The 12,569-nt window shown below is 44.1% G+C and overlaps 1 protein-coding gene across 5 annotated transcripts in view; it reads left to right on the top strand.

Moving 5' to 3' along the window:
• myo16 (myosin XVI) overlaps nt 1-12,569 on the top strand; it is a 112,607-nt gene that overhangs the window by 92,819 nt on the left and 7,219 nt on the right. For 4 of the 5 annotated variants that reach the window (XM_023267289.3, XM_023267290.3, XM_023267288.3 and 1 more), the window contains exons 28-34: nt 220-322; nt 1,014-1,110; nt 1,193-1,466; nt 3,531-3,910; nt 4,037-5,299; nt 7,563-7,715; nt 9,425-9,510. In XM_023267289.3, coding sequence (XP_023123057.2) covers nt 220-322; nt 1,014-1,110; nt 1,193-1,466; nt 3,531-3,910; nt 4,037-5,299; nt 7,563-7,715; nt 9,425-9,510 — 2,356 coding nt within the window. Of the gene's footprint in view, nt 1-219; nt 323-1,013; nt 1,111-1,192; nt 1,467-3,530; nt 3,911-4,036; nt 5,300-7,562; nt 7,716-9,424; nt 9,511-12,055; nt 12,159-12,569 lie in introns of all 5 variants that reach the window. The other variant, XR_002746001.3, reaches the window with a different exon arrangement.

Below are 12,569 nucleotides of genomic sequence, written 5' to 3'. Positions count from 1 at the left end.
CTGACTCAATCCAGCTGACCATTCATAGCAACGGTTGCCCAGGACAACACCAATAGGAACAGATGCTGTTTGGTTGGTCTGCCGTATGACCTCGCTGACCTTTGAACCCATTGTTTCCAAAAGAGGCCGACACTCTCGCCCGTCGAAATTTTTTTTAGGTTCAACACGTTCGTCCCCACAGCTCTAACATTTTCTTGCTTTTTTTTTTTTTCTCACCAGATACAAAGACCTCGTGGTCCCAACTCTGGGAGACAAGAAGAAATTGTCGCCGGAGGAGAGGTGTCGCTCGGTCCTGCAGCAGTCGAAGCTGCAAGGATGGCAGGTGTGTTTGTGTCCTGCATCTTTTTCTGTCTCCATCGATAACAAAAGATTCGCCAAATGACTTAATCCCTGACCCCTCCGTTTGAAAGACCCCATGGAATCTTGACAACTCGTTCCAGCTGTCCCACCTCATCATAATTCTGCTCACATACAACACGCACACAAGGCAGCATGGACCTCTCGCCCCCCCACCCCCCACCCCCATCGCTGGCCTGTCTGCCAGACTGCTGTTGTGTCTGAGTGTGTGACCTGCGGGGTCATACAACATACGCACTCCTCCACAATGCCCTGCAGACACTTTTCATGCAGCCCTGCTTCACACACACACACACACACACACACACATTACTCCTACAAGTAGCATGTGTTGGAATGAATGGTGCTATCTTGTGGAAGTATGTCCCCCCGCCTCCCTCGTAGCTCCATGCACCTTGTATAGAGTGACCTCTGCCGCCCCCCGAATGCCCCCTAAATCCAGGAAGTGAATGCACTATCAACATGCAAACCCACACCCTATCCACACTCCACACCCACCTATTATCGTAAATCACTGCTGCATCACTGATCTCCCAACTCTCAACTAGCAAGTCACACTCATCTGAGATTTCCAGCAGCCTCACAGGTTCTGCTGGCTGCTCTTTGAAGCTGATGGTAGTGGACTGAATAACCATGTGTACTTGTTTTGTGTATAGATGGGCAGCAGTAAAGTGTTCCTGAGGTACTGGCAGGCAGACCAGCTCAATGACCGCTGCTACCAGTTTCACAAAAAGATCATCACCTGCCAGAAAGGTAATGTCAAAGCCACAAACCAGCATGTTCTTTTAGAGTGTGTCTGTCAGTCTTTCACACCTCTGATGTCTTCATCTGTCAGTGGTTCGAGGCTGGCTGGCCCGACAGCGGGTCCATCGCAGGCTGTCGTTGCAGCACAAAGAGGAGTGCAGTGTGCAGCGTTTCCTGCAGGGGGCCGAAGACATGGGGCTGCGAACCTACGACCAGCTGGTCATCCAAAATGCGTCCGATATTGCGCGAGAGAGCGACCGACTGCGCTGCCATGGCAATAGCCTCCTCAACAACTTGGGAAACAGCCCACCACTTGGCGAGAGGCCCGAGCCGGTGGGCAAGGAGGAGGATCAGCCGGTCAGGAGGTAAATTAGTCAGCACGTCCACAAACACCTTGATTTAGGTCAGACTACAAACAAGTAGACGTACTGTAGATGTGCAGCTGTTTATTTTGTCTGCATTCCAACCTAGTTTTCGTTTGATCTAGGATGTCCACCGTGATCCACTACAATGTGTTAGAATTCAGCAAAATTTAGTTTTCAATTAATAATTTGATTCCACTGCTGTTCTTTATGTCTGATTGTAATCTGAATATTTTTGAATCTGGACTGTTGAGAAAGTGAGGCAGTTTGAATACATCATCATACTGGGCTTTAGGAAATTCCCGTGGGCACCTCTCATTATTTTCTGACATTTTATAGACAAAGCAATTAATTGTCTCATCAAGAAAATAATTGGAAAATCGAATCTATTATCATAATATAACAATAATAATGAAAATAATCATTAGTTTCAGCCTAGTTTACTTCAAGCTAATGCAATCAACCAGGAGCCCACTGAAGTAGGGCTTTCATTACTCACTACAAAATAATTGATAATGCTAAATGCGATAACCTGTAGAATTATTTCGTCTGGAGAATAACAAACAATCCACAGTTATTGCCGTTCACAGGATTTATGACTGTGTGAAGGCATCATTTGGGTTTATGAACATATATGTGTGTGCGTGTGTGTATTCATGTGTATGTGTGTTTCTGCACGTGTGCGCCTGCGTCTGCACAGCATGTGTTTTGTGATTAATGATGTCATCGTATACCTGTGCGCCGCAGACTTTTAATTGTAAGTTTCATGATGGATAGTCAGATAATGAGCTGCGTTATCAGATTGTATCCGTTGCACCCATGAAACACTATCCTCCTCTGCACCTCACCTCATTGTAATTTGGCACATATGGAATAACCCTGGAGGGCTCAGTTGGGAAGTGTAAAAATGGTAATAAGAAGCACTTTATATGTGGTGCTAAATGAATGATCTTCATTTTAAAAAGCCACCTCCCTATGGGTTGAAAAATGATGGCTTTACTTATGGTAATATGTGACTTGTGCATTTCAGCACCAATAAACCCTTAAATGTGTATGTGTGCTATGTTTTAGTGCTTTCTATGGTATGCTGCATAATAAATGCATTTATCATTGCAATATAATCTTTCTCTGCAGACGAGCTTCATTTTTGTTGATTATTGCTGTCATTACGGAATATTGTCTTTCATTCCAGGTTGACAGTGATTGGTGACTCATATGCTAACATCGCAAAACTTTTAGACAAAATGACAAAATAGTTCTGCAGTCAGTAAATTACTGAATTCAAGACAGTCACAGGTGTTTTGCTTGAAAGAATCCTAAAGGAGCTTCAAAGTGCCTGAAAAAGTCAAATTAAAGTTGATACAGTGGGAAAATGTATTTTAATGACGTTAACTGCAACTGAAAAACAAAAATGTGAAAAGTAATCACGCAGCTTTGACTGCAACAGCAACATTCAAAACATGATTTCTGCATCCCCTACGTGTCCTTGTACATGTAACATCTGCTGCTGGGATGGCAGACTGAGCGCAGGGGGGCCTCTAACAAGAGAATGGTGGTCAGTGGGCAGACTGGGAAACAAGTCTCGCTTGCTGTATTGTAGAAAGGATTAAAAAGCACTTATATGCTCACATTTAGCCAAACTCCAAACTCTCCTAATTTGTGCAGGTTTTTTTTAAATGCCTTCCCTGATCCACAAATGCTCTGTGACTCCCCCTCCTCCCCCTCCGCCTGCAATGGGGGAACTAACAGATGGCTCACCCAGATTAGCCAAGGAAATATCAAACTGGATGTTATCAAATTACCACAAGGAGATTATATTTAAACCATAATCTCTTCTGTCGGTTTTATCCAATTGCCCCTTTAGCTCATCTTTGTGCTGTGACAGTTGAAGAAAGCATATATTTGAGTAATTATGTAACTAATTCAGCCTGAATCAGGAAATGCTTAGATGGAAAAAATAAGTTATTCCTGTGGCGAAAGTTTTAATGCCAATTTTATTAAATGAAGAATGTATCAAGCACAAATGATGAATGTCATATAAATGTCATTCTTTATATGCATTTCTAGGGTGGTGGAGAAAAGTGGGAAAGTCCACGAAGGCCCTGTCAACGGGGGAGGTCGAGTTATTCGCCACTTTCGTTCCAGCTCAGTACCCATCCCCCTCGCCATGGATATCGTCCATTCCTCTGCCAGTCCACCAATTAAACCAGCCTTGCAGCAGGTGACCCATTCCAACGAGGAAGGAGCAGGTGGAGGAGGTCTCTCCTCTCCACGGAAGCAACCTCCTCCCAAACCAAAGAGGGACCCCAACACCCGCCTGAGTGCGTCTTATGAGGCAGTTAGTGCAGGGTTGACGATGGCTGCCAAAGAGAGCTCCACTCCAGAGGGCTATGGTTCTCCAGCTGGAAGCCCCCCTAAATCCCAACTGTCCCCCACAGACCCTGCAGGTACATCACTTCTACTGGTCTTTCGCTGTTACAACAGATGGTGCCTTTTTTTTCTCCTTTGATTCCTCATTGCTGTTGCACATTGCTTTGACTTGTGCTTAATTGCTTATTCTATGATTTCCTTAGCCTTGGCGAAACCCCGTCCCCACAGTGATGACTACACAACTATGAGGAAGGTTCCTCCCCCGAAACCTAAGCGCAGTCCCAACACTAAGCTCACGGGCTCATATGAGGAGATTAACGCCGTAGCACCCCATCTCCACCAACTGCGCCCCGCTGATGTAAAGCTGGCCTTGCTTTCCCGTGGTGGGGGATTTGGAGGCTTTGGAGGTTTGATGCAGAGAGCCGCCTCGATAGATACTCCGCACGGTGTAGCGCTGAGCCTGTACAAGGGCCAAGATGAAGAGGATGTGTACATAGAGATGTTGGGATCTCAGCCACGGGCTCGAAGCCTCCAGGAGCCGCCTGATAGCCCTGAGCTGGCTGACTCAGAAGCTGTCTACGAGGAGATGAAGTATTTCCCTCATGAAGACGGTGGAACATCTGTCACTGTGGTCAGCAAAGCAGCCAAACTGGAGGCTCTGGGCTTGGGCCTGGTGGGTTTGGGAACATCTCCTCCTCCTCCACAAAGTGGAGAGCCCAAACGATTGGCACTCGGGCTGACTGCTGCTATGGACATCGCTCTCTCACAGAGCACATCGTCCAACAGCGGAGCCCCCAAAACTCAGTTTGGTAAAGACGGCAGCTGTGACATCCCTGCTCCCTTCCCCAACTTGCTCCCCCACCGCCCACCTCTCCTGGTGTTTCCGCCCTCCCCCGTCACCTGTTCCCCCGCTTCAGATGAGTCACCCCTCACCCCCCTGGAGGTAAAGAAGCTGCCGGTGTTCGAGACAAACCTGAATTATGCTACTGGCCCAGACAGCCCCCTGTCCCCGCAGTATTCCCGCCAGAGGGCCGACTCGTCCCCCAGCCTCACCGTCCTCATGCCAGAGAAGAAGTCTACACCTCCGCTCACCCCTCCACCTCCACCCCCTCCCCCCAGCGCCCCACCTCCTCCCTACAGACCTCCTTCGCACTTTCCCTTCCCACCTGAGGCCAGCTTCCTGGCTCTGACACGAGCAGCATCTGTCACTGGGAGCTCGGATTCCCCCAAAACATCCTCACAGAGGGCTGGTGGGGAACCGCTAGGGAAGCCGCCCCCCTACTCCCCCGTGAAGATGACCCGTCCTGAGCCTCGGCGGGCCCACTCATGCTCCTCCTCTCCCCTGCTGTTTAACCCAGCCAATGGAAGACCGCTGACCAGCCCCCTGGATGAGCTCAACACTCTGTTCAGTTCTGGCCGCAGCCTGCTGAGAAAGTCGACATCTGGCCGCAAGATGAGAGATGGAGGTTTGTTAGTAATACACACATTTATACACACATATTCCCAGTTACATGTGTGTGTAAAACCCTAACAAAGAGAACATCACAGCATATGTAACATAGAAAAACAGCTTGTCCCTCCTCTTAGCTTTTTCCCGTTGGTCATTATATTTATTTGTATCCACATTCATGCTTTATTTGTCTCCTTGCAGTTTATATGTGTGTGCGCACATTTCTGCAGGTGTGCATGCGTCCATTATATGTTCTATCCACCATGATGAGTTTATGATCAAAGTCTCAGCCTGGTCTTTGCCAGATGATTTATTGGATACTGGGTGATTACCTTCTGTACAGCAATCATAGTATAGGGCTGCAGGTAAGTAATAACCCCCGTTTCTTGTGGAGGTGTATGACACACATGTTCTGTATGTGAGCAGTGAGAGAGGTGAGATGGACCAATATTCAACTCTACTGCTACCCTCTTTGGCCTACTTGAGGCAGCCCATTTGTTACAGTTTCCAGTGCAGTGCCCTTTGGCTGCTGCAGCTGCTTCTAATATGTTAGCTAATGAGCTACCTTGTGTAGCCTACTTAGCATCACACTGCACTGTAAGTATGTTCCTGCTGTCTTGCTGTGTTCTGCAGCTCAACGCGTTGCATGCAGAGCACATACAGATGGTGACACTGATGCAAAGGTTAACCTTTGCGAAAGCAGGACAAATATATTTGTCATACATATTCAATGAAATGGGTGTATCCTCGGGTCAAAGGTTTCAACCCCACAAAGAGATTACTTTGCAGCGCTCCTATGAAAGTAAATTTTTCATTGATACCCCATCTTGAGAAAACACCGGCCCGTCAGACAAGATAGCAACTGTGTTATCCCACTGTGTTTTTATCCGAGTCTCCGCTTCCTCGAAGTGTATTAGTTGTGGCTGGGTTAATAATGCATGAGCAGTAGAATGATGAGGATGGGTATCAAATATTTAGCAACTCACTCATGTTCTACTGAAGGGAGTGTGACTGCTCAGCAGCAGTGAACAGGACATCCTGGACAATTATCTAGGGGACAAAAATTACAATCAAGTGAAAGTATGAAGGTGCTGATGTCAATAGTCATCTTTCTGGAGGCGTATTGTGGAGCTGGTTGGTTTGTGTAAGAAACTGTTGCATCATACTTCCATAACTGTACCAAGTTCAAGGGGCAGGAAGCCAAACTCCTTATAAGAGACGGTATGAGAGCAAGTGCTTACGCATTTGTCTCACGTGACACCTTGCACTTGACTCTTCATCAGCACCTGGACCTGCACAGGAAAAGCGCTGGCATCATGGAAACAGTGTGTGTGACAGGGGAACCGGGCACTGGGGTATTTTGAGTGGGCAAAGCATGGCGGCTCTCTAAGATCCAAGAGCAGAGGGATGCCGATGGGCTTAACAGGACGGCCTACTTCCGTTCCCTCTTGGCTGTTAAATAACTGAATGTGATACCTGACGCTGTGGGAGTGGCCAGGGGTTACAGTTGCTATCCCAGACATCTCTGTGAAGAGCAGCTGACTTGCCCCCCTCCTCTTACCCTTCCTCATTTTCAGGGAATGAGAAAACCACAGGAATGCCCGGGAAAGAAGGCAGGTGGTTCTGGCAGGCTTCAGGAAATCAGTGTCATAAGACACTTCACACCTCAAGAGCCACATAAGACAATGTATAAGTCCAATTTTCTTTTATTATTGTCTTCACTGTACAAATCCAAATACTCACTGTCACTCATCAGCATGAAACCCTGACTTGGACTCTCTTACCTTTTGTCCCTCATGACTAAACACCTATCCCATGGGACCTGTAGTAGAGTTTGCTGCGTTTATATTTAGGCATCTTGTGACCATGGGAGGACGAGGAGTCACACATTCTCAGTGTGGAACAGCAGCTGATAAATTCCCATTCACAGTGCCTCGCACATTTGTACCTCACAGCCTCTTACCCAGTGCAGTGTGGGAGAGCATGTGAGCCCCAAGGAGCAGCAGCAGTGGCAAAGTCGAGCCATGTGAAGTCACCTTCTTACCACACAAAGCTAAATAAATACTTTAATAGACAAGGAGATACTGGAATTTAGAACATGATTAGCTACATTATAAAACTGTTTAAAAAATTAAATATGTTTTCCAGTTTGTTGTGACCCAGAAGTGCTGTGAAGATGCTGTGCTTCATGGAATATAAATAGTTACTGTATGTGATGCCTGTGGTATATGACAAATACTGACGTGTAATGTGTTTTCCTCTGGCTATATTCCTTCTAGGATTCAATTCTAATATCAATCTGCCAGGGAGGGAAGACTGCGGCTCTGCCCCCACCTCACCATCTCTGCAGCTACAAGACAAGAACGCCAACAACCACTCTCCCCACTCCCCGAGCCCCGCTGCTATAGAGAACGGCAACCAGATCTCCAATGGTAACAGCCCACTGTTGTGTATTATAGTCAGAATTCAACTTAGTGTCCAATAGCGACGTCTTGCTGTATTATTCAGGTCAATCAAGGTCAATGTTGAAGTGGATAATACTGAATAGAGACTCTTCTTTAATATAAAAGTGTCAACATCACAAATATAGATATCCAAGGATGCACATATATACAGTTGCGCAAAGAATATAATGTCCAAGTTCACAAGATTTTAACCCACTAAACGCAAGGCAGTTTCTATGTTTTTTGCTCCTTGCACAGCAATATAAAACCCTGCACCACTGTGGAAACAGAATAATCATGGCTAGAAGAGAGAACTGTCCTTTGTGCAGTATGAAAAAGTTATAGTCCCATGAATCATTTGAAAAGAAGAAATGTTGATTTTTTGTGATAATTTGTTATGCAGAAATTAAAAAAAACATGCAATCAACATACTTACATTTTTAATTTTATTTTTTACTTGTACTTCTCTCATATCAGCTGTGTTTAGGCACATCCTGCAGTTCAGTCGAAAACTCCCTAAATTTTTGTTCCATGACTGTTGCATGCAGCTGACATAGTTGTGCCAAGGAGTACAGACGTTTTTGTTTTTTACAGAATCTATTATGTGCAAACAATTTATCTTTGGAAAATGTTTAAATGAGACACATAGAATAGTTAACAGAATTTATTTTGTTTAAATATTACTATTTTAAGCTTAGATTTTTTTGGTTAATGTACCCAAAGGAGCTACACGTCACAGATGAGGACCACTGGAAATCTGGTGGTTCTCTGTTAGTGCAGTGTTTGTTTCAGATAAATGGTGTAACTGTGCCAATTATTTAAAAGATAACACACCTTTAAAACCCACCAGAGGGTTAAAAAGGATTAGCCCAGTTTGTACACTGCATGTGTGTGCGAAGAGATGAAGTAACCTCGTGTTTTGGCAAATGTGTAGTGGCGCAATAAGCAAAGTTCAGGTAACCCTAACTGTACCTGGCCGTAGAGGTGCCACTTCACAGTTCAGTATGACACATGATACAGGGTTCCCTTCATGAACTGAGGCCACAGCCAAGTTTTCAGGTGCTAGAGACCTTTAAACTACAGCTCCCTGTGTTGTTCACATGCTGTGCAGGAGACTGTTGATGACTGGATTCATCTCTGTTGGCTCAATCATGTAAAATATTATGGAATAGTGTATAAACTGCAGTGCAAAATATTGTGGGGGGTTATGCAACAGCTAAAAGGATATGTGATTCTACTTAAAGAATACAGTTCTACTGACTGGGAAGTAATTTGCCAGGCCAAGCTAAACTGCAAACTCGCATTGTACTCTGTCACAGCAGTCTCAGTGACTTTAAACTAAACTTAGAGATGCCTGAAATAAAAGCACTGTGCAGGCGGAGATGATAGGCAAGGAGAGTCGCAAAGCATGAGAGGGAAATTACATGACATATACAAGTGGCCTAAGAAATAAATAAAGAAAACTCACAGATACCATAAAAGAGGATTTAAATGTATCATCACTTGCAGACAAAGAATTATTGCAGTAGTTCAGTAAATATACAAAACGATTCACATCTCAAAAAGTTTAAAACTCCCTCCGATTGCTTGTGTTTGATTAGTGAGGCGTCCTTCAGCCTGTACATGTCTGTGTGGGAGGACTTCCAGTCAGATGCTGGTGATGTGTTGTAAATACACTTGTGATGTTGTGTGTTCAGGGTCGCAGGAGGATGAGAGTCACGGCAAGTCAATCTCCTCCAGCAGCACCTCTCTGCACAGACACATGGACAGCCATCATACTCAGGTAAACACACGAGAAACGGCATCTGAATACACACAAAAATACTAATTATGCGTGTTATAAAATGCACACGTGAGAATGCATTGTGTATGTCCTTATAATGCTGCCCAATTTTCATTTCAGCTGAATACAAGGTGTAATTTCTGGATGCTTTGTGGCAACAGGTGTCATTTTAATTTGTTGCAATTTTACTTCCTAACACCTTATGTAACACACAATCCTTCAACCTGGGACGCGCATGTTTACACACACAACACACACACAATTACAGCACAAGTATATGAGGTTTCCATTGTGTTTGTTGACATTCTGAATGGACAGGAAAGTGGCCTCCTTTGAACAGCATGTATCACTCATGACATGTGAGCTTTTTCTGGCTCTGCAGACAGGTGTATGGTTACAGGATTGAATTTATTGTCCTGTACACTTGCACCCAAGCTCACACAAATGCTTATATGCATGCACACAGACAGACACACACACACACACACACACACACACACACACACACACACGGCCTCCTCGTATGGAACTGATAAAACTCCGATGACCAAGTGGAAACCGTCTTGAGCGAAGGAGGAGCTTTTTGAAAACCGAGACATACAACTAACTGATAAACTTGTATGTTGGAAAGCTTTAATAATTTAAAGATATAACAATACATTGGGGGGGGGGCTTACCAGCAAGATCACACTCACATGATCGACCCAGCACACAAGATGTCCACGGGGAGGGATGGTCACAACCGAGAGATAGATGCTTTTATGATGATTATCATGTGCTGTACCTTCACCTCAGTCAAAACACTTCGAACAGTAGAATTAATCTTTTATCTGTTAAAAAAAAAACACACTTTCTTTTATCTTAATTGTCAATCATCAAACCTAAGAAATTCTCAGAAAGTTTAGCTTTTAGCTGAAATAACTGAAGAGCCTCAACATTCTGAGGATGCGCTTCATCCACTCCGTATTCGACTTACAGTATGTGCCTTATATTCTTCAGATTTCCTCTTTAAATAGTTGCATTCATTGGAGTTGAAGTGCCACAGTCTAGTAAGTATTCTCTGGAACAGAAAAGAGAAGATGTAATTACAAATAATACATTCACGACTCCCTAATTGCCAGTGTACACGGCATTTGGCTACATAATTTTCTGGCTGCCATTCTAGCCACTGTATGTGTCTAATGTGTCCAGGCTCTGTGACCAATGTGCAGCTTTTATCCTCGCTCGACTATCTCTACATGATGGATGTGTTTTGCAAGATCAACTCGCATCTCTGAAGCATGAAATCTACTCGTGAACGTCTTTAAATGTCTGTGTACATTGGCAGTTCACTTGAATGTGTTTTTAATGATGTATATCATTCGCACGTGCACGTTGAATTTGTTAGCGCGAGATAAAAGGGAGAAAAGTGAGGGAGGTTGAAGGCCAGTGACCATCTGTTGTTCTCAAGAGGGTTTTCATGTTTCTGTGATGTGATAATGGGACAGATGTGAAATTTGATCATGGCTCATAAATACTATGCTGACCAGTGATCATTACCAAGCTACTGAGCTGCAGATATAAGTCGTTATTTTCTTATTACAGCAGCTCTGAGATCAGCTCTAGTAACATTTAAGTTAAACCTAACAAAAATTGCTGCAAATCAGCAAATATAGCTTAAAAAAAACTTTACAAAAAACTTTTTTAAACACTTCAAAACTATATTGAGCACGTGGCAGCATAAGAACAATGCTAAGTGCATCATATTTAGCATCAACAAAATCTAATCTGCAGGCCCAGCGGTAAATCCATAAACTGCAACAACAGGAATTTGTATCTGTTTAGAACATGAGCTTCAAAACAATAATTGATCTACACATGTTTCCATTGTAGCTTGAATGCACAGTTGTACATTGCTTTCATCTGCAAGCCATTTTAGAATAATGCAGGTTTCATGGTTAATAGGGTGCACGCTGTAAACGCTCTCCTCAGTACTTTCTGTGCCACTGCGTCACATGTTCCAGAATGAAGTTGTTTCGCTCAAAACAAAGTTTAATCACGTGGAAGCTAATTGAGATTCATCACGGACTGTATCAGTGAGTGACTGAGTGTCACTGTCAGTGTTGCATGAAGCACAAGAACGAGAAGAGGACATAGTGTCCCACTTCCCGAGGATCTCAAGACACGCTATTCATAAAGCAGCTCCACTAGAGATGTGAAGGCACGCTGTGTACCCACTTCACAATCCTCAGGCTAATGAAATGTTGTTCCTTTGCATTCACAGTTGACTTTACCTATGCATCTTTTTGAGGCTTGTCTGTGTAAGTGGAATAAAATACTGAGCTCAAGGCTGCTTTCATTCAGTGTCTTTAAAAAGTCTGAAGCACGTTCCAGCTTTTAATGTAACAGTTTACTGTATCGAAAGGTGAAGGTTCACAGTGAAACATTGAAACTGTTGGGCTGTTCTCTTGTATCTGAATGACTCCTTTCCCCTCTCTCTCTCTCTTTTCTGTCTTTGATTCTAATGAGCCCGGCTGTTGCTCTCACACCTTACTTTATTTTCCAGAGGGGTCATCTGAACTTTTCTCCGTTCGGTGCGGGGGCTGCCCTCTAAAACAGCGAGGGGGGCAGGGGGCTCACTGCAAGCCCCGTCCACATGTAGGGATGTGGTGAGTGTATGTCATGCCACTCTGCTCCCCACCCTTAATAGCAGTGTTTTTCATCGACCCAGTGTGCAATCATGACAGTAATGATCGTCATTTTGCAATAAAGGCTTCAGAAGTCAAAATTTAAAACCACACAAAAGTCTCTTTTTTGGAGTATGAAAGCCGTACCTCATGGAGAGAATGGCTTTAAAGATTTTTTTAGTTTGGTGTTTTATGGAGATCAAAGACTGTGGTCAGTAGTTCCAAGTATTTATAGATAAAAACTTAAAAGATGAAGTGTTCTGTTTTGATGCAAAGATTAAAATGATCTGAAAACATGGATCGTAAGAGCAGAATTGTTGAAAACCACTGCTTTTGTAGGACATTATCTCAGATGTACTTGCTGCCTTTCTTTATTTTTCTTTTTGAAGCAAA

The sequence above is a fragment of the Amphiprion ocellaris genome, chromosome 11, assembly GCF_022539595.1.
Source record: "Amphiprion ocellaris isolate individual 3 ecotype Okinawa chromosome 11, ASM2253959v1, whole genome shotgun sequence".
In the NCBI taxonomy this organism is placed as follows: domain Eukaryota; kingdom Metazoa; phylum Chordata; class Actinopteri; family Pomacentridae; genus Amphiprion; species Amphiprion ocellaris.
The sequence above is the reverse complement of the archived record's forward strand: the minus strand, read 5'-3'. Positions and strand labels throughout refer to the sequence as shown.